The following is a 21771-nucleotide window of genomic DNA, read 5'->3' on the forward strand; positions in this document are numbered from 1 at the left end:
ACATCACATCCCAGGAAGTAGCTAGCTAGCTAGCTAACGGTAGAATAAACATCACATCCCAGGAAGTAGCTAGGTAACGGTAGAATAAACATCACATCCCAGGAAGTAGCTAGGTAACTGTAGAATAAACATCACATCCCAGGAAGTAGCTAGGTAACTGTAGAATAAACATCACATCCCAGGAAGTAGCTAGGTACTCTGTAAAGATAAACATCACATCCCAGGAAGTAGCTAGCTAGCTAACGATTGAATAAACATCACATCCCAGGAAGTAGCTAGCTAGCTAACGATTGAATAAACATCACATCCCAGGAAGTAGCTAACTAACAGTTGAATAAACATCACATCCCAGTGAATAGCTAGCTAGCTAACGATTGAATAAACATCACATCCCAGGAAGTAGCTAGCTAACAATTGAATAAACATCACATCCCAGTGAGTAGCTAGCTAGCTAACGGTTGAATAAACATAATTTGCGTCAGGTAGTAGCTAGCTAGCTAAAGGTAGCAGCATGAGGGACAGGAAGTAGTTATTTCCTACTGGTGTAGAATCTGCCAATCTCACCTCTTACTCTCCCCTATTGGTTCACACCGGATCCTCTGACATTGTGTCTGTATTCACAGTGTTGTCTCCTTTCCATTGGGATTCTCATCCTCCGTTCTTATCCTCTTAGGGGTTAACAGGCTAACACTCTGACTCTATAATGTTCTACTGTATATAAAAACATCACAACTCTGGGTGCTAGGGGTAATCTTGATCAATCACAGCCCCCTCTATCCTCTCCCTATCCCTCTGTTCTCTCTCTAACCTCTGATGTTAAAGTTGGGCCACTTCTCCTCGGCTGGGACAGTCAGTAGCAGTAGCATGTAGGTGTCTGTGGTCCATGTTTGGCTTTATCCCAGTTCAGTCATGTCCATAAGATTGTAGCTTGTACCAGCACACCGTGCAGTGTGTCTCCTGCAGTGTCGTACTGTACTGTGGTTTTTTTGGACGTTGAGATGTGCTTGGTCTGTTGTGCACAATGCATGTTGTGGGTTTGGATGATGATATGATTGGATACGACATTCATCCTTCATCCTCAGTGTATGTTCTACTACAGTGTATGTTCCCTGTTCTACTGTTAGTCCATCCGTCTAACCCCTGACCTCTTAACCTCTGACGTGAACAGGAACTACGAGGCCCACGGCAGCAGAGGTCAGCCAAAACTGTTTGCCAAATCCAAGTATGACTTTGTGGCCAGAAACAACACAGAGCTGTCATTGGTAAAGGACGAGGTTGTGGAGGTAAGAAACGGTTCACCCAAACGTTTAACACGAAGGCTCACTGCAACATGTAACGTCAGTGTAATAACCCCAGAATAGTAAAGACTGTTGTTTCAGACCCTGCATCACGGCACATAGTTATGAACGTCTTTGTTTCACCAATGTTGTCTTGTGTTGTCGATCACGAGAACACTCATTTTACGGCAATAACCACGGCAGTGGAGAGCCCAGACACATGTTGTGCTCAATGTTTGACCCCAGGGGAGAACGATTGCCCCCTCCTCTCAATGAAGCCCACAAAGTTCATGGCCGACCGCGGGTACTGTAGGCGTTGTTTGCAGAAAACGGGATACCGCAGTATGGTGAATGGGAAAATGGCTTCGTGGTTAATCTTAGTGTAAATAAAATAAAAAATCGAACACAATCATGTTACCAGTAAATACCTCTATTACACCAGATGTGTGTTCTTGAGCCGATTAGTTTAAAATCACACACGGAAGAAGTTTGAAGGATCATTTAGTTGCTAATGGCAGCCTGCAGTACCCCGGTCAACGAGAGGAGGCAGCACTGAGTTAGCCTGCAGTACCCCGGTCAACGAGAGGAGGCAGCACTGAGTTAGCCTGCAGTACCCCGGTCAACGAGAGGAGGCAGCACTAAGTTAGCCTGCAGTACCCCGGTCAATGAGAGGAGGCAGCACTGAGTTAGCCTGCAGTACCCCGGTCAATGAGAGGAGGCAGCACTGAGTTAGCCTGCAGTACCCCGGTCAACGAGAGGAGGCAGCACTGAGTTAGCCTGCAGTACCCCGGTCAACGAGAGGAGGCAGCACTAAGTTAGCCTGCAGTACCCCGGTCAACGAGAGGAGGCAGCACTGAGTTAGCCTGCAGTACCCCGGTCAACGAGAGGAGGCAGCACTAAGTTAGCCTGCAGTACCCCGGTCAATGAGAGGAGGCAGCACTGAGTTAGCCTGCAGTACCCCGGTCAATGAGAGGAGGCAGCACTGAGTTAGCCTGCAGTACCCCGGTCAACGAGAGGAGGCAGCACTGAGTTAGCCTGCAGTACCCCGGTCAATGAGAGGAGGCAGCACTGAGTTAGCCTGCAGTACCCCGGTCAATGTGAGGAGGCAGCACTGAGTTAGCCTGCAGTATCCCGGTCAACGAGAGGAGGCAGCACTTAGTTAGCCTCCCCCTTGGTAACCCATGTCCATCTACAACACACTGTTGGTAACCCTGGTAACCCTGGTCAGGTGCTGGATGACAGGAAGCAGTGGTGGAAAGTGTGTAACTGCTCCGGGGCGTCTGGCTATGTGCCAAACAACATCCTGGAGGTCACCAAGGCTGTGGACGTCACGGTGAGGGGGGAACCCATCTATAGCCATACTATACAGGTGAGTCCCTGGACGGTGTCTCAGAATAAGGTATTGATATTCTCAGCATTTCTATGTTAATATTAGTCATTTTGATAGAGTAAAGTAATACAGTCGTGGCCAAATGTTTTGAGAATGACTCAAATATGAATATTCACGTCTGCTGCCTCAGTTTGTATGATGGCAATTTGCATATACTCCAGAATGTTATGAAGAGTGATCAGAGGAATTGCAATTAATTGCAAAGTCCCTCTTTGCCATGCAAATGAACTGAATCCCCCCAAAAACATTTCCACTGCATTTCAGCCCTGCCACAAAAGGACCAGCTGACATCATGTCAGTGATTCTATCGTTAACACAGGTGTGAGTGTTGACGAGGACAAGACTGGAGATCACTCTGTCATGCTGATTGAGTTCGAATAACAGACTGGAAGCTTCAAAAGGAGGGTGGTGCTTGGAATCATTGGTCTTCCTCTGTCAACCATGGTTACCTGCAAGGAAACACGTGCCATCATCATTGCTTTGCACAAAAAGTGCTTCACAGGCAAGGATATTGCTGCCAGTAAGATTGCACCTAAATCAACCATTTAACGGATCATCAAGAACTTCAAGGAGAGCGGTCCAATTGTTGTGAAGAAGGCTTCAGGGCGCCCAAGAAAGTCCAGCAAGCGCAAGTACCGTCTCCTAAAGTTGATTCAGCTGCGGGATCGGGGCACCACCAGAACAGAGCTTGTTCAGGAATGGTAGCAGGCAGGTGTGAGTGCATCTGCACGTACATTGAGGCAAAGACTTTTGGAGGATGGCCTGATGTCAAGAAGGGCAGCAAAGAAGCCACTTCTCTCCAGGAAAAACATCAGGGACAGACTGATATTCTGCAAAAGGTACAGGGATTGGACTGCTGAGGACTGGGGTAAAGTCATTTTCTCTGAATCCCCTTTCCGATTCTTTGGGGCATCCAGAAAAAAGCTTGTCTGAAGAAGACAAGGTGAGCGCTACCATCAGTCCTGTGTCATGCCAACAGTAAAGCATCCTGAGACCATTCATGTGTGGGGTTGCTTCTCAGCCAAGGGATTGGGCTCACTCACAATTTTGCCTAAAAACACAGCCATGAATAAAGAATGGTACCAACACATCCTCCGAGAGCAACTTCTCCCATCCATCCAGGAACAGTTTGGGATTGAACAATGCCTTTTCCAGCATGATGGAGCACCTTGTCATAAGGCAAAAGTGATAACGGGGATAACAGGAACAAAACATCAATATTTTTTGCCAGGAAACTCCCCAGACCTTAATCCCATTGAGAACTTGTGGTCAATCCTCAAGAGGTGGGTGGACAAACAAAAACACACAAATTCTGACAAACTCCAAACATTGATTATGCAAGAATGGGCTGCCATCAGTCAGGATGTGGCCCAGAAGTTGATTGACAGCATGCCAGGGAGGATTGCTGATGTCTTGAAAAAGAAGGGTCAACACTGCAAATATTGACTCTTTGCATCAAATTAATGTAATTGTCAATAAAAGCCTTTGACAGTTATGAAATACTAGCAATTATACTTCAGTATTCCATAGTAACATCTGACAAAAATAGCTAAAGACACTGAGGCAGACTTTGTGAAAATTAATATTTGTGTCATTCTCAAAACTTTTGGCCACGACTGTAGACTCCTCTCCTCCACATGTTCACCAGTCCTATTGACAGAGTAAAGCATCTCATCAGCCATTAAATCATGTCCCTGTCATACATCTCATATTCATCTCTGTCTGTCTGTCTGTCTGTCTGTCTGTCTGTCTGTCTGCCTGCCTGCCTGTCTGTGTCTGCAACCTGTCTGTCTCTGTCTGTCTGTCTGCCTGCCTGTCTGTCTGTCTGTGTCTGCAACCTGTCTGTCTCTGTCTGTCTGTCTCTGTGTCTGTCTGTCTGTCTCTGTCTCTGTCTCTGTCTGTCTGTCTGTCTGTAACCTGTCTGTCTGTGTCTGTAACCTGTCTGTCTGTCTGTAACCTGTCTGTCTGTCTGTAACCTGTCTGTCTGTCTGTCTGTCTCCATTCCACCTGCTCCTCTTTGTCTTTCACATAAAGCTAATGATGCCAAAGAAGGAGTTTGAGTTGTTCAAGGTATGGTTGGTTGGACCAGGGTCATACAGTATGTATATATATATATATATATATATATATATATATATATATATATATATATATATATATATACTATATATATGGCTCTGGGTTAGAATGGCTCTGTGTGCTGAGTGCCTTTAGTGCAGTGATGGGCAGCTTTGATGGGGGCCACAAAAATCTGAACTTATCATGAGGGTGCTGCAGTGGCTCACGAGTCTGTTTACCCACTTCCATACCCACACATGCAGTCGGAGCTGGCCCTACTGCAGTCGGAGCCGGCCCCTAACCTTCTGCAGTCGGAGCCGGCCCCTAACCTTCTGCAGTCGGAGCCTGCCCTAACCTTCTGCAGTCGGAGCCGGCCCCTAACCTTCTGCAGTCGGAGCCGGCCCCTAACCTTCTGCAGTCGGAGCCGGCCCCTAACCTTCTGCAGTCGGAGCCGGCCCTAACCTTCTGCAGTCGGAGCCTGCCCTAACCTTCTGCAGTCGGAGACTGCCCTAACCTCCTGCAGTCGGAGCCTGCTCCTAACCTCCTGCAGTCGGAGACGGCCCTAACCTCCTGCAGTCGGAGCCTGCTCCTAACCTCCTGCAGTCGGAGCCGGCCTTAACTTCTGCAGTCGGAGCCGGCCCTAACCTTCTGCAGTCAGAGCCGGCCCTAACCTTCTGCAGTCGGATCCGGCCCTAACCTTCTGCAGTCAGAGCCGGCCCTAACCTTCTGCAGTCGGAGCCGGCCCTAACCTTCTGCAGTCGGAGCCGGCCCTAACCTTCTGCAGTCGGAGCCGGCCCTAACATTCTGCAGTCGGAGCCGGTCCTAACCTTCTGCAGTCGGAGCCGGCCCTAACCTTCTGCAGTCGGAGCCGGCCCTAACCTTCTGCAGTCGGAGCCGGTCCTAACCTTCTGCAGTCGGAGCCGGCCCTAACCTTCTGCAGTCGGAGCCGGCCCTAACCTTCTGCAGTCGGAGCCGGCCCTAACCTTCTGGTGGCCCTAACCTTCTACAGTCGGAGCCGGACCCTAACCTTCTGCAGTCGGAGCCGGCCCCTAACCTTCTGCAGTCGGAGCCGGCCCCTAACCTCCTGCAGTCGGAGCCGGCCTTAACTTCTGCAGTCGGAGCCGGCCCTAACCTTCTGCAGTCAGAGCCGGCCCTAACCTTCTGCAGTCGGATCCGGCCCTAACCTTCTGCAGTCGGAGCCGGCCCTAACCTTCTGCAGTCGGAGCCGGCCCTAACCTTCTGCAGTCGGAGCCGGCCCTAACCTTCTGCAGTCGGAGCCGGCCCTAACCTTCTGCAGTCGGAGCCGGTCCTAACCTTCTGCAGTCGGAGCCGGCCCCTAACCTTCTGCAGTCGGAGCCGGTCCTAACCTTCTGCAGTCGGAGCCGGTCCTAACCTTCTGCAGTCGGAGCCGGCCCTAACCTTCTGCAGTCGGAGCCGGCCCTAACCTTCTGCAGTCGGAGCCGGCCCTAACCTTCTGCAGTCGGAGCCGGCCCTAACCTTCTGGTGGCCCTAACCTTCTACAGTCGGAGCCAGCCCCTAACCTTCTGCAGTCGGAGCCGGCCCCTAACCTTCTGCAGTCGGAGCCGGCCCTAACCTCCTGCAGTCGGAGCCGGCCTTAACTTCTGCAGTCGGAGCCGGCCCTAACCTTCTGCAGTCAGAGCCGGCCCTAACCTTCTGCAGTCGGAGCCGGCCCTAACCTTCTGCAGTCGGAGCCGGCCCTAACCTTCTGCAGTCGGATCCGGCCCTAACCTTCTGCAGTCGGAGCCGGCCCTAACCTTCTGCAGTCGGAGCCGGCCCTAACCTTCTGCAGTCGGAGCCGGTCCTAACCTTCTGCAGTCGGAGCCGGCCCTAACCTTCTGCAGTCGGAGCCGGCCCTAACCTTCTGCAGTCGGAGCCGGTCCTAACCTTCTGCAGTCGGAGCCGGTCCTAACCTTCTGCAGTCGGAGCCGGCCCTAACCTTCTGCAGTCGGAGCCGGCCCTAACCTTCTGCAGTCGGAGCCGGCCCTAACCTTCTGCAGTCGGAGCCGGCCCTAACCTTCTGGTGGCCCTAACCTTCTGCAGTCGGAGCCGGCCCCTAACCTTCTGCAGTCGGAGCCGGCCCCTAACCTTCTGCAGTCGGAGCCGGCCCCTAACCTTCTGCAGTCGGAGCCGGCCCTAACCTCCTGCAGCCCTAACCTTCTGGTGGCCCTAACCTTCTGCAGTCGGAGCCGGCCCTAACCTTCTTCCCTCTGTAGTGTTTCAGTTCCCCTCTAGCCGAGCTAGTGGAGGGATCTGTCTCCCTTCCATGTTATAGACGTCTAGATTCCCTCCGTAGTGTATCAGTTTCCCCTCTAGCCGAGCTAGTGGAGGGATCTGTCTCCCTTCCATGTTATAGACGTCTAGATTCCCTCTGTAGTGTTTCAGTTCCCCTCTAGCCGAGCTAGTGGAGGGATCTGTCTCCCTTCCATGTTATAGACGTCTAGAATCCCTCCGTAGTGTTTCAGTTCCCCTCTAGCAGAGCTAGTGGAGGGATCTGTCTCCCTTCCATGTTATAGACGTCTAGATTCCCTCCGTAGTGTTTCAGTTCCCCTCTAGCCGAGCTAGTGGAGGGTTCTGTCTCCCTTCCATGTTATAGACGTCTAGATTCCCTCCGTAGTGTTTCAGTTCCCCTCTAGCCGAGCTAGTGGAGGGATCTGTCTCCCTTCCATGTTATAGACGTCTAGATTCCCTCCGTAGTGTTTCAGTTCCCCTCTAGCAGAGCTAGTGGAGGGATCTGTCTCCCTTCCATGTTATAGACGTCTAGATTCCCTCTGTAGTGTTTCAGTTCCCCTCTAGCAGAGCTAGTGGAGGGATCTGTCTCCCTTCCATGTTATAGACGTCTAGATTCCCTCCGTAGTGTTTCAGTTCCCCTCTAGCCGAGCTAGTGGAGGGATCTGTCTCCCTTCCATGTTATAGACGTCTAGATTCCCTCCCTCTATATTCTCCTCCTTGTGGTTTCATCTGAACCATATTACACCACCTTGTCAATGTGCTGTGCTTTCGAGGTTTCTTGTCAGTTGTCTTTGCACCTGAGTGAGTTTGCGGTGGGAAAACTACAGTACAACACCTCACAACCGTGTTTTATTTCCATTTCCTCATGCAAGCAATTACTGGGAGAGTTGAACGAGGTAACTAAGCAACGTCTGCTTCATATTAGTACAGTGGATGGATTCTGTTGGCGATGATTGTAGGCTAGATCTGTTGTTTTCCATTATTATATATATTTTTTTACCCCTTTTTCTCCCTAATTTCCTGATATCTAATTTGTAGTTACAGTCTTGTTTTCATCGCTGCAACTCCCGTACGGACTTGGGCCGTGCGTCCTCCGAAACACAACCCAACCAAGCCGCACTGCTTCTTGACAGAGCGCGCATCCAACCCGGAAGCCAGCCGCACCAATGTGTTGGAGGAAACACCGTACACCTGGCAACCTTGGTTAGCGCGCACTGCACCCGGCCCGCCACAGGAGTCGCTAGTGCGCGATGAGACAAGGATATCCCAGCCGGTCAAAACCCTCCCCTAACCCGGACGACGCTGGGCCAATTGTGCGCCGCCCCATGGGTCTCCCGGTCGCGGCCGGCTGAGACAGAGCCTGGACTCAAACCCAGAATCTCTAGTGGCACAGCTAGCACTGCGATGCAGTGCCTTAGACCACTGCGCCACTCGGGAGGCCCAGGCTAGATCTGTTCTGAGTTCACCACTACAGTCTCCTCGTCTCTTCTCCTCCTCAGAAACAGCGGACGGACTACGTCCCCAAACCCATGGCCACCCCCACGCCCCCCATCCCCACACCCCCCATCCCCACACCCCTCCCTCCTGCCCCGCCACGTCTCCCCACCCCTCCCCTGCCCCCCCCGGCCGAACCCCCCCGCCCCCCTCCCAGCACGGTGAGCAGACAGAGCAGCAACACCTCCAGCGACTCCGGAAGCATCCCAGCCAGCGTCACCATGAGAGACCACCCAAACCAGAGACCCCCGCCAGTCAACCGTAAGGCACACCTGTCTTCATGTAACTTTAGGAAAGGTTGTTGGGTGTCTGTGTACTGTACTGTCTAATGGGTGTCTGTGTACTGTACTGTCTAATGGGTGTCTGTGTACTGTACTGTCTAATGGGTGTCTGTGTACTGTACTGTCTAATGGGTGTCTGTGTACTGTAATGTCTCCTGGTGGCTGACGGCGGGCAGGGTTAATATCAGGAGTCTGGATTAGTGTTAGGGTCAGGGGTCAGGGTTAGGGTTTAGGTGGTATGGTTAATGTTGTGTCCTGTAGGGAGGAGGGTCAGGGGTCAGGGTTGGGGATTAGGTGGTATGGTTAATATTGTGTCCTGTAGGGAGGAAGTCCAACATGGAGGAGGGTCAGGGTTCAGGGTTGGGGTTTAGGTGCTATGGTTAATGTTGTGTCCTGTAGGGAGGAGGGTCAGGGTTGGGGTTTAGGTGGTATGGTTAATGTTGTGTCCTGTAGGGAGGAGGGTCAGGGTTGGGGTTTAGGTGGTATGGTTAATGTTGTGTCCTGTAGGGAGGAGGGTCAGGGTTCAGGGTTGGGGTTTAGGTGGTATGGTTAATGTTGTGTCCTGTAGGGAGGAGGGTCAGGGTTCAGGGTTGGGGTTTAGGTGGTATGGTTAATGTTGTGTCCTGTAGGGAGGAGGGGCAGGGGTCAGGGTTGGGGTTTAGGTGGTATGGTTAATGTTGTGTCCTGTAGGGAGGAGGGGCAGGGGTCAGGGTTGGGGTTTAGGTGGTATGGTTAATGTTGTGTCCTGTAGGGAGGAGGGTCAGGGTTGGGGTTTAGGGGGTATGGTTAATGTTGTGTCCTGTAGGGAGGAGGGTCAGGGGTCAGGGTTGGGGTTTAGGTGGTATGGTTAATGTTGTGTCCTGTAGGGAGGAGGGTCAGGGTTGGGGTTTAGGTGGTATGGTTAATGTTGTGTCCTGTAGGGAGGAGGGTCAGGGGTCAGGGTTGGGGTTTAGGTGGTATGGTTAATGTTGTGTCCTGTAGGGAGGAGGGGCAGGGGTCAGGGTTGGGGTTTAGGTGGTATGGTTAATGTTGTGTCCTGTAGGGAGGAGGGTCAGGGTTCAGGGTTGGGGTTTAGGTGGTATGGTTAATGTTGTGTCCTGTAGGGAGGAGGGTCAGGGTTGGGGTTTAGGTGGTATGGTTAATGTTGTGTCCTGTAGGGAGGAGGGTCAGGGTTCAGGGTTGGGGTTTAGGTGGTATGGTTAATGTTGTGTCCTGTAGGGAGGAGGGTCAGGGTTGGGGTTTAGGGGGTATGGTTAATATTGTGTCCTGTAGGGAGGAGGGTCAAATCAAATCAAATTTTATTTGTCACATACACATGGTTAGCAGATGTTAATGCGAGTGTAGCGAAATGCTTGTGCTTCTAGTTCCGACAATGCAGTAATAACAAGTAATCTAACTAACAATTCCAAAACTACTGTCTTGTACACAGTGTAAGGGGATAAAGAATATGTACATAAGGATATATGAATGAGTGATGGTACAAAGCAGCATAGGCAAGATACAGTAGATGGTATCGAGTACAGTATTTACAAATGAGATGAGTATGTAAACAAAATGGCATAGTTTAAAGTGGCTAGTGATACATGTATTACATAAGGATACAGTCGATGATATAGAGTACAGTATATACGTATGCATATGAGATGAATAATGTAGGGTAAGTAACATTATATAAGGTAGCATTGTTTAAAGTGGCTAGTGATATATTTACATCATTTCCCATCAATTCCCATTATTAAAGTGGCTGGAGTTGAGTCAGTGTCAGTGTGTTGGCAGCAGCCACTCAGTGTTAGTGGTGGCTGTTTAACAGTCTGATGGCCTTGAGATAGAAGCTGTTTTTCAGTCTCTCGGTCCCAGCTTTGATGCACCTGTACTGACCTCGCCTTCTGGATGATAGCGGGGTGAACAGGCAGTGGCTCGGGTGGTTGATGTCCTTGATGATCTTTATGGCCTTCCTGTGACATCGGGTGGTGTAGGTGTCCTGGAGGGCAGGTAGTTTGCCCCCGGTGATGCGTTGTGCATACCTCACTACCCTCTGGAGAGCCTTACGGTTGAGGGCGGTGCAGTTGCCATACCAGGCGGTGATACAGCCCGCCAGGATGCTCTCGATTGTGCATCTGTAGAAGTTTGTGAGTGCTTTTGGTGACAAGCCGAATTTCTTCAGCCTCCTGAGGTTGAAGAGGCGCTGCTGCGCCTTCTTCACGATGCTGTCTGTGTGAGTGGACCAATTCAGTTTGTCTGTGATGTGTATGCCGAGGAACTTAAAACTTGCTACCCTCTCCACTACTGTTCCATCGATGTGGATAGGGGTCAGGGGTCAGGGTTGGGGTTTAGGTGGTATGGTTAATGTTGTGTCCTGTAGGGAGGAAGGTCAGGGGTCAGGGTTGGGGTTTAGGTGGTATGGTTAATGTTGTGTCCTGTAGGGAGGAGGGTCAGGGTTCAGGGTTGGGGTTTAGGTGGTATGGTTAATGTTGTGTCCTGTAGGGAGGAAGTCCAACATGGAGGAGGGTCAGGGGTCAGGGTTGGGGTTTAGGTGGTATGGTTAATGTTGTGTCCTGTAGGGAGGAAGTCCAACATGGAGGAGGGTCAGGGGTCAGGGTTGGGGTTTAGGTGGTATGGTTAATGTTGTGTCCTGTAGGGAGGAGGGTCAGGGTTCAGGGTTGGGGTTTAGGTGGTATGGTTAATGTTGTGTCCTGTAGGGAGGAAGTCCAACATGGAGGAGGGTCAGGGGTCAGGGTTGGGGTTTAGGTGGTATGGTTAATGTTGTGTCCTGTAGGGAGGAGGGTCAGGGTTCAGGGTTCAGGGTTGGGGTTTAGGTGGTATGGTTAATGTTGTGTCCTGTAGGGAGGAAGTCCAACATGGAGGAGGGTCAGGGGTCAGGGTTGGGGTTTAGGTGGTATGGTTAATGTTGTGTCCTGTAGGGAGGAGGGTCAGGGTTGGGGTTTAGGTGGTATGGTTAATGTTGTGTCCTGTAGGGAGGAAGTCCAACATGGAGGAGGGTCAGGGGTCAGGGTTGGGGTTTAGGTGGTATGGTTAATGTTGTGTCCTGTAGGGAGGAGGGTCAGGGGTCAGGGTTGGGGTTTAGGTGGTATGGTTAATGTTGTGTCCTGTAGGGAGGAAGTCCAATATGGAGGAGGTTCAGGACGAGTTGATGCACCGCCTCACGTTGGGTCGAAGCGCCAACAAGAAGTTTGCTGTTCCTGCTCGCAGCACCTCCCTCCCGTCCGTCAACATCACGTACGACTCCTCCCCTGACGAGGTCAAGGCCTGGCTGCAGCTGAAGGGGTTCAGCTCTGTGTACGTCATTTAACATACTCTACCGTTCAACAGTTTGGGGTCACTTAGAAATGCCCATGTTTTCCATGCAAACATACATGAAATTAGTTGCAAAATGAACAGGAAATATAGTCAAGATGTTGACAAGGTAATAAATAATTATTTTTTAAATTGAAATAATAATTGTGTCCTTCAAAACGTTGCTTTCGTCAAAGAATCCTCCATTTGCAGCAATTACAGCCTTGCAGACCTTTGGCATTCTAGTTGTCAATTTGTTGAGGTGATCTGAAGAGATTTCACCCCATGCTTCCTGAAGCACCTCCCACAAGTTGGATTGGCTTGATGGACACTTCTTACGTACCATACGGTCAAGCTGCTCCCACAACAGCTCAAAAAGGTTGAGATCTGGTGACTGTGCTGGCCACTCCATTATAGACAGAATACCAGCTGATTGATTCTTCCCTAAATAGTTATTGCATGGTTTGGAGCTGTGTTTTGGATCATTGTCCTGTTGTAGGAGGAAATTGGCTCCAATTAAGCGCCGGGTATGACATGGCGTTGCAAAATGGAGTGATGGCCTTCCTTCTTTAAGATCCCTTTGACCCTGTACAAATCTCCCACTTTACCACCACCAAAGCACCCCCAGACCATCACATTGCCTCCACCAGGCTTGACAGATGGTTCACTCCTCCAGCATCTTTTCATTTTTTCTGCATCTCACGAATGTTCTTCTTTGTGATCCGAACACCTCAAACTTAGATTTGTCTGTCCATAACACTTTTTTCCAATCTCTGTCCAGTGTCTGTGTTCTTTTGCCCATCTTAATATTTAATTTGTATTGGCCAGTCTGAGATGTGGCTTTTTCTTTGCAACTCTGACTAGAAGGCCAGCCTCCCGGAGTCGCCTCTTCACTGTTGACGTTGAGACTGGTGTTTTGCGGGTACTATTTAATGAAGTTGCCAGTTGAGGACTTGTGAGGCGTCTGTTTCTCAAACTAGACACTCTAATGTACTTGTCCTCTTGCTCAGTTGTGCACTGGGGCCTCCCACTCCTCTTTCTATTCTGGTTAGGGCCAGTTTGCGCTGTTCTGTGAAGGGAGTAGTACACATCGTTGTACGAGATCTTCAGTTTCTCGCATGGAATAGCCTTCATTTCTCAGAACAAGAATAGACTGATGAGTTTCAGAAGAAAGCTCTTTATTTCTGACCATTTTGAGCCTGTAATCTAACCCACAAATGCTGATGCTCCAGATACTTAACTAGTCTAAAGAAGGCCAGTTTTATTGCTTCTTTAATCAGGACAATAGTTTTCAGCTGTGCTAACGTAATTGCATGATTAGCCTTTTAAAATGATAAACGTGGATTAGCTAGCACATCGTGCCATTGAATCACAGGAGTGATGGTTGCTGATAATGGGCCTCTGTACGCCTATGTAGATATTCCATAAAAAAAATCTGCCGTTTCCAGTTTCAATAGTCATTTACAACATTAACAATGTCTTTACTGTGTTTCTGGTCAATTTGATGTTATTTTAATGGACCAAAATTCAACTTTCTTTCAGAAACAAGGACATTTCTAAGTGACCCCAAACATTTGAAGTGGTTATGTATGTAATATCATCTATATATCTATATGAGAACACATCCTATAGTATGGTATAGTACTGATACCTCCTCTCCTGACGAGTTCAAGGCCTGGCTACAGCTGAAGGGATTCAACTCATTGTCACACTGGACATATAGAAATATTAGTTCTATCTGACTATGTGGAGTTGACTGCTGGTGTCCCCCAAGGTTCTATTCTGGGTCCTGTGCTTTTCACTATTTAAATGAATGAGCTCAACTCTGGTGTGGCTTATGTCTATTTCTATGGTGATGATGACTGCCGTACTCCTGTGCTACTACCCGTCTCTACAGTACCATTACCAGTCTGGGAGTGTTAACCGGAGCCCAGCTGTTCTCTCTCAATAAGGAGGAGCTGAAGACGGTGTGTCCAGACGACGGGGCCAGGGTCTTCAGTCAGGTGACCGTCCAGAAGGCTGCTCTGGAGGTGGGTAGTGCTTCTCCTCTTACTAAACCTGACAACACTGAGCCTGCTAACCCTGCAAGCTAGCTGATTAACACTGTTAGACCAGGGATAAAGATACAGTAGCTAGCTGGCTCAAGGCAGAGTGCAGAGTTAAATCTGAACGGCAGGCAGCCAATCATAGCTGCCTCAAGGCAGAGTGCAGGGTTAAACCTGAACGGCAGGCAGCCAATCATAGATGCCTCAAGGCAGAGTGCAGGGTTAAACCTGAACGTCAGGCAGCCAATCATAGCTGCCTCAAGGCAGAGTGCAGGGTTAAACCTGAATGGAAGGCAGCCAATCATAGCTGCCTCAAGGCAGAGTGCAGGATTAAACCTGAATGGAAGGCAGCCAATCGCTAACGTGTTTAGCTATCCAAAGTCGAGACTGTTGGGCTAAATGTTTGAACCCAGTGTTGCATTGTGGCTAGTGTAGTTCAGAGGATTCTACTGGCTGGGTGTCTGCTTTAGGGAATCTCTTCTTCTGAGTGTGTTTGATGTAACCACAAAACCTTGAATCTCTTCTTCTGAGTGTGTTTGATGTAACCACAAAACCTTGAATCTCTTCTTCTGAGTGTGTTTGATGTAACCACAGTACCTGCAAACACCTGTGTACCTATAAACACCAGTGCTTTTTCTGCATTTTGATGCGTTACAGCCTTATTCTAAAATGGATTAAATTCATGTTTTTCCTCGTCAATCCACACACAATAACCCTTAATGACAAAGTGATAAAAAAGTTTAAAAAAAAATATTTTAGCAAATGTATTAAACATGCTTACCTTATTTACATAAGCATTCAGACCCTTTGCTATGAGACTCGAAGTTGAGCTCAGATTCATCCTGTTTCCATTGATGATCCTTGAGGTTTCTACAATTTGATTGGAGTCCACGAAACCAAGATTGAACTCTTTGGCCTGAATGCCAAGCGTCATGTCTGGAGGAAATCTGGCACCATCCCTACAGTGAATCATTTTGGTGGCAGCATCATGCTGTTGTCGTATCTACTATCATTAACTGAAGACTGATAGTTTTTTTATCAAATATTCTCTGTAATTAGTTACTATGCGATCAACTGATTAATCACGTAACTAATTAACTAGGAAGTCGGGGCACCAAGGAAAAATATTCAGATTACAAAGTTATCATTTCCTAAAATACATTTTCAGATATTTTTCCTGATCAATTAGTCTTCGAATTAATGAATTATTTACTGTACCTCCCGTTAGTCTCATTCCAAACGTTGTAAATTGTTGGTTATCTGCACGAACCCAGTGTTCACTATGAGTCATCCATACACACGTTAGTCTCATTCCAAACGTCGTAAATTGCTGGTTATCTGCACGAAACCAGTCTTCACTATGAGTCATCCATACACACGTTAGTCTCATTCCAAACGTGGTAAATTGCTGGTTATCTGCACGAACCCAGTCTTCACTATGAGTCATCCATACATCAATTGTCTTAAATCATTTATTTATTACTAACTAAGTAATTCACAGAAATGCATAAACAAACAAGGTAAATGTAATGATAGGAGGATGTGCCCCTAGTGGGCTGAACCGACATGGCGGCTTGTGAGACAAAGGAGAAGTGGGGGTCGACTAAGAAGTCACTACAGAGTGATAATTATAACAATTGAAATGCTAATCCTTTACACATGAACGCTCACTCATTCAGGAACAATTGCAATCGATATATATATTTACGCTCAGTGTGTCGTATTGATCGCTGGTGAAAAGTCTTTCATTTGTAGAATTGTCCATCTCTCTCCCTCTCTCTCTCTGTCTTGGTTGGAGGGGATAGTTCAAAGTGACATTCATTATAGAATGGATGTTTCGGCGGTTGTCGTTCTTCGCGTTCAATGATACCGAATTCCTAGCTGCAGACTAGTAATTAATATCAAAGACTTGTTCTTATTCAGTCGGTATGGATAGTCGAAGAATTTAACCACGTGGTTAAAAGATTCAGCAACCTTTAGGCATCTCGTAATTGAGGTAAGCTCGGTCAAGGGTCAAGGGGTCTGAATACTTTCCGAATGCACTGTTTACAGGTACATACAGGTGTTTGCAGGTACATACAGGTGTTTACAGGTACATACAAGTGTTTGCAGGTACATACAGGTGTTTACAGGTACATACAAGTGTTTTCAGGTACATACAGGTGTTTACAGGTACATACATGTATTTGCAGATACATACAGGTGTTTACAGGAGTTTGCAGGTATATACAGGTCTTTACAGGTGTTTACAGGTATTTGCAGGTACATACATGTATTTGCAGGTACATACAGGTACATACAGGTGTTTACAGGTACATACAGGTATTTGCAGGTACATACAGGTGTTTGCAGGTACATACAGGTGTCTGCATGTACATACAGGTGTTTACAGTTACATACAGGTATTTGCAGGTACATACAGGTGTTTGCAGGTACATACAGGTGTTTGCAGGTACATACAGGTGTTTGCAGGTACATACAGGTGTCTGCATGTACATACAGGTGTTTGCAGGTACATACAGGTGTTTGCAGGTACATACAGGTGTTTGCAGGTACATACAGGTCTTTGCAGGTACATACAGGTGTTTACAGGTATATACAGGTGTTTACATGTACATACAGGTGTTTACAGGTACATACAGGTGTTTGCAGGTACATACAGGTGTTTACAGGTACATACAGGTCTTTGCAGGTACATACAGGTGTTTACAGGTATATACAGGTGTTTACATGTACATACAGGTGTTTACAGGTACATACAGGTGTTTGCAGGTACATACAGGTGTTTACAGGTACATACAGGTGTTTGCAGGTACATACAGGTGTTTACATGTACATACAGGTGTTTGCAGGTACATACAGGTGTTTGCAGGTACATACAGGTGTTTGCAGGTACATACAGGTCTTTGCAGGTACATACAGGTGTTTACAGGTATATACAGGTGTTTACATGTACATACAGGTGTTTACAGGTACATACAGGTGTTTGCAGGTACATACAGGTGTTTACAGGTACATACAGGTCTTTGCAGGTACATACAGGTGTTTACATGTACATACAGGTGTTTACATGTACATACAGGTGTTTACAGGTACATACAGGTGTTTGCAGGTAAATACAGGTGTTTACAGGTACATACAGGTCTTTGCAGGTACATACAGGTGTTTACAGGTATATACAGGTGTTTGCAGGTACATACAGGTGTTTACAGGTACATACAGCTATTTGCAGTTACATACAAGTCTTTGCAGGTACATACAGGTGTTTGCAGGTACATACAGGTGTTTGCAGGTACATACAGGTGTCTGCATGTACATACAGGTGTTTACAGTTACATACAGGTATTTGCAGGTACATACAGGTGTTTGCAGGTACATACAGGTGTTTGCAGGTACATACAGGTGTTTGCAGGTACATACAGGTGTCTGCATGTACATACAGGTGTTTGCAGGTACATACAGGTGTTTGCAGGTACATACAGGTGTTTGCAGGTACATACAGGTCTTTGCAGGTACATACAGGTGTTTACAGGTATATACAGGTGTTTACATGTACATACAGGTGTTTGCAGGTACATACAGGTGTTTACAGGTACATACAGGTCTTTGCAGGTACATACAGGTGTTTACAGGTATATACAGCTATTTGCAGTTACATACAAGTCTTTGCAGGTACATACAGGTGTTTACAGGTACATACAGTTATTTGCAGTTACATACAAGTCTTTGCAGGTATATACAGGTGTTTACAGGTACATACAGGTCTTTGCAGTTACATACAGGTCTTTACAGGTACATACAGGTCTTTGCAGGTATATACAGGTCTTTGCAGTTACATACAGGTCTTTACAGGTACATACAGGTCTTTGCAGGTATATACAGGTGTTTACAGGTACATACAGGTCTTTGCAGGTATATACAGGTCTTTGCAGTTACATACAGGTCTTTGCAGGTACATACAGGTATTTGCAGGTATATACAGGTCTTTGCAGGTATATACAGGTCTTTGCAGTTACATACAGGTCTTTACAGGTACATACAGGTCTTTGCAGGTATATACAGGTCTTTGCAGGTATATACAGGTCTTTGCAGGTACATACAGGTATTTGCAGGTATATACAGGTCTTTGCAGGTATATACAGGTCTTTGCAGTTACATACAGGTCTTTACAGGTACATACAGGTCTTTGCAGGTATATACAGGTGTTTACAGGTACATACAGGTCTTTGCAGGTATATACAGGTCTTTGCAGTTACATACAGGTCTTTGCAGGTACATACAGGTATTTGCAGGTACATACATGTGTTTGCAGGTACATACAGCTGTTTTCAGGGGTACTTGCCGTTTTCATGCTCTTTAAAGCTTTGGCAAGGTGTGGTTTCTGTCTGGTCTCTGTCCTCCTGCAGGTCTTCTTCTGACCACTGCAGTCTTCAGACTCTAAACTCTCACTAAGGTATTGTTCCACTAGATCGGTTGTTCTAGGCTCTACTCTGTTGGCCAGCGTTCATGTAGTCACGGCTCTCTTCTGTTCAGGACTTCTGCACACCTGTCTCACTAGGCTAACACACCTCATTGGTCTGTGGACTTCTCCACACCTGTCTCACTAGGCTAACACACCTCATTGGTCTGTGGACTTCTCCACACCTGTCTCACTAGGCTAACACACCTCACCGGTCTGTGTTCTAAATCCAATCCACCACTTAGACAATCCAGTGTGCAGGTCAATATAACATACAGTAGGTCTTGTATCAACTGCTCACATTGAAAAACAGTCTTAAGTTTGGATCAATATTTTCTCATACTTAAATAAGTATGATAACAGGCTGTTTTTCTAAATGTTGTGAAGCTGGCCAGCAGATGGAAACTAAAAACTGAGATTCCCCCTCCTAGATAACCACCATGGCTTTAAGAACCCTCCTCCTGGTCTCCTTCCTAGATAACCACCATGGCTTTAGGAACCCTCCTCCTGGTCTCCTTCCTAGATAACCACCATGGCTTTATGAACCCTCCTCCTGGTCTCCTTCCTAGATAACCACCATGGCTTTAGGAACCCTCCTCCTGGTCTCCTTCCTAGATAACCACCATGGCTATATGAACCCTCCTCCTGGTCTCATTCCTAGATAACCACCATGGCTTTAAGAACCCTCCTCCCGGTCTCCTTCCTAGATAACCACCATGGCTATACCCACCTCCTGGTCTCCTTCCTAGATAACCACCATGGCTATACCCACCTCCTGGTCTCCTTCCTAGATAACCACCATGGCTATATGAACCCTCCTCCTGGTCTCATTCCTAGATAACCACCATGGCTTTAAGAACCCTCCTCCTGGTCTCCTTCCTAGATAACCACCATGGCTATACCCACCTCCTGGTCTCCTTCCTAGATAACCACCATGGCTTTAAGAACCCTCCTCCTGGTCTCCTTCCTAGATAACCACCATGGCTATACCCTCCTCCTGGTCTCCTTCCTAGATGACCACCATGGCTTTAAGAACCCTCCTCCTGGTCTCCTTCCTAGATAACCACCATGGCTATATGAACCCTCCTCCTGGTCTCCTTCCTAGATAACTACCATGGCTTTATGAACCCTCCTCCTGGTCTCCTTCCTAGATAACCACCATGGCTTTAAGAACCCTCCTCCCGGTCTCCTTCCTAGATAACCACCATGGCTTTATGAACCCTCCTCCTGGTCTCCTTCCTAGATAACCACCATGGCTTTATGAACCCTCCTCCTGGTCTCCTTCCTAGATAACCACCATGGCTTTAAGAACCCTCCTCCTGGTCTCCTTCCTAGATAACCACCATGGCTATACCCACCTCCTAGTCTCCTTCCTAGATAACCACCATGGCTTTATGAACCCTCCTCCTGGTCTCCTTCCTAGATAACCACCATGGCTTTATGAACCCACCTCCTGGTCTCCTTCCTAGATAACCACCATGGCTTTATGAACCCTCCTCCTGGTCTCCTTCCTAGATAACCACCATGGCTTTATGAACCCTCCTCCTGGTCTCCTTCCTAGATAACCACCATGGCTATATGAACCCTCCTCCTGGTCTCCTTCCTAGATAACCACCATGGCTTTATGAACCCTCCTCCTGGTCTCCTTCCTAGATAACCACCATGGCTATACCCACCTCCCGGTCTCCTTCCTAGATAACCACCATGGCTTTAAGAACCCTCCTCCTGGTCTCCTTCCTAGATAACCACCATGGCTTTATGAACCCTCCTCCTGGTCTCCTTCCTAGATAACTACCATGGCTATACCCACCTCCTGGTCTCCTTCCTAGATAACCACCATGGCATTAAGAACCCTCCTCCTGGTCTCCTTCCTAGATAACCACCATGGCTTTAAGAACCCTCCTCCTGGTCTCCTTCCTAGATAACCACCATGGCTTTATGAACCCTCCTCCTGGTCTCCTTCCTAGATAACCACCATGGCTTTAAGAACCCTCCTCCTGGTCTCCTTCCTAGATAACCACCATGGCTTTATGAACCCACCTCCTGGTCTCCTTCCTAGATAACCACCATGGCTTTATGAACCCACCTCCTGGTCTCCTTCCTAGATAACCACCATGGCTTTAAGAACCCTCCTCCTGGTCTCCTTCCTAGATAACCACCATGGCTTTATGAACCCACCTCCTGGTCTCCTTCCTAGATAACCACCATGGCTTTATGAACCCTCCTCCTGGTCTCCTTCCTAGATAACTACCATGGCTATACCCACCTCCTGGTCTCCTTCCTAGATAACCACCATGGCTTTAAGAACCCTCCTCCTGGTCTCCTTCCTAGATAACCACCATGGCTATATGAACCCTCCTCCTGGTCTCCTTCCTAGATAACCACCATGGCTTTATGAACCCACCTCCTGGTCTCCTTCCTAGATAACCACCATGGCTATACCCACCTCCTGGTCTCCTTCCTAGATAACCACCATGGCTATACCCACCTCCTGGTCTCCTTCCTAGATAACCACCATGGCTTTATGAACCCTCCTCCTGGTCTCCTTCCTAGATAACCACCATGGCTTTATGAACCCACCTCCTGGTCTCCTTCCTAGATAACCACCATGGCTTTATGAACCCTCCTCCTGGTCTCCTTCCTAGATAACCACCATGGCTATATGAACCCTCCTCCTGGTCTCCTTCCTAGATAACCACCATGGCTTTATGAACCCTCCTCCCGGTCTCCTTCCTAGATAACCACCATGGCTATACCCTCCTCCTGGTCTCCTTCCTAGATAACCACCATGGCTATACCCACCTCCTGGTCTCCTTCCTAGATAACCACCATGGCTTTAAGAACCCTCCTCCTGGTCTCCTTCCTAGATAACCACCATGGCTATATGAACCCTCCTTCCTAGATAACCACCATGGCTTTATGAACCCTCCTCCCGGTCTCCTTCCTAGATAACCACCATGGCTATACCCTCCTCCTGGTCTCCTTCCTAGATAACCACCATGGCTATACCCACCTCCTGGTCTCCTTCCTAGATAACCACCATGGCTTTAAGAACCCTCCTCCTGGTCTCCTTCCTAGATAACCACCATGGCTATATGAACCCTCCTTCCTAGATAACCACCATGGCTTTATGAACCCTCCTCCCGGTCTCCTCCTGTCTGTAAGCATTACCATCCCTCACCTCTCACCATGTAGCTCAGCCTGCACTGCCATGGAGAATCAT

The 21771-nt window shown here is 48.1% G+C and overlaps 2 protein-coding genes and 1 long non-coding RNA gene across 6 annotated transcripts in view; 2 read left to right on the forward strand and 1 right to left on the reverse strand.

The window, feature by feature from the left end:
* The window catches only part of eps8a (epidermal growth factor receptor pathway substrate 8a), a 183205-nt gene that overhangs the window by 158595 nt on the left and 2839 nt on the right, over positions 1-21771 (forward strand). The window contains 5 exon segments of the mRNA XM_036956775.1: positions 1169-1283; positions 2506-2646; positions 8475-8730; positions 11864-12047; positions 13942-14074. Coding sequence (XP_036812670.1) covers positions 1169-1283; positions 2506-2646; positions 8475-8730; positions 11864-12047; positions 13942-14074 — 829 coding nt within the window.
* On the forward strand, positions 15916-17678 carry LOC118942859. Of its 2 annotated transcripts, none has more exons than XM_036956776.1 (2): positions 15916-16181; positions 16262-17678. In XM_036956776.1, the coding sequence occupies exons 1-2, from the start codon at positions 16127-16129 to the stop codon at positions 17203-17205; spliced, it is 999 nt and encodes a 332-aa protein (XP_036812671.1). In that variant the 5' UTR covers positions 15916-16126; the 3' UTR covers positions 17206-17678. The 2 variants fall into 2 exon arrangements, with proteins under 2 accessions (XP_036812671.1, XP_036812672.1); XM_036956777.1 differs by having other exon boundaries at positions 15916-16161; positions 16242-17678.
* On the reverse strand, positions 18566-21660 carry LOC118942861. 3 transcript variants are annotated; one of them, XR_005038489.1, is made up of 3 exons: positions 21351-21442; positions 18756-21277; positions 18566-18706 (listed from the first exon to the last, which is right to left on the reverse strand). It is a non-coding gene; the product is annotated as an uncharacterized LOC118942861 (long non-coding RNA). The 3 variants fall into 3 exon arrangements; XR_005038490.1 differs by having other exon boundaries at positions 18756-21266; positions 21351-21436; XR_005038488.1 differs by adding an exon at positions 21562-21660 and having other exon boundaries at positions 18567-18706; positions 18756-21488.

This window comes from Oncorhynchus mykiss, chromosome 21 (assembly GCF_013265735.2).
Source record: "Oncorhynchus mykiss isolate Arlee chromosome 21, USDA_OmykA_1.1, whole genome shotgun sequence".
Taxonomy (NCBI): Eukaryota; Metazoa; Chordata; class Actinopteri; order Salmoniformes; family Salmonidae; genus Oncorhynchus; species Oncorhynchus mykiss.

Excerpts from the sequence above, each read along its gene's own strand:
- LOC118942859 (XM_036956776.1), top strand. The coding sequence starts at position 16,127 with ATGCACTGTTTACAGGTACATACAGGTGTTTGCAGGTACATACAGGTG. Across the intron at positions 16,182-16,261 it reads GTACATACAGGTGTTTACAG|GTACATACATGTATTTGCAG; the intron begins GTACATACAAGT and ends AGGTGTTTACAG.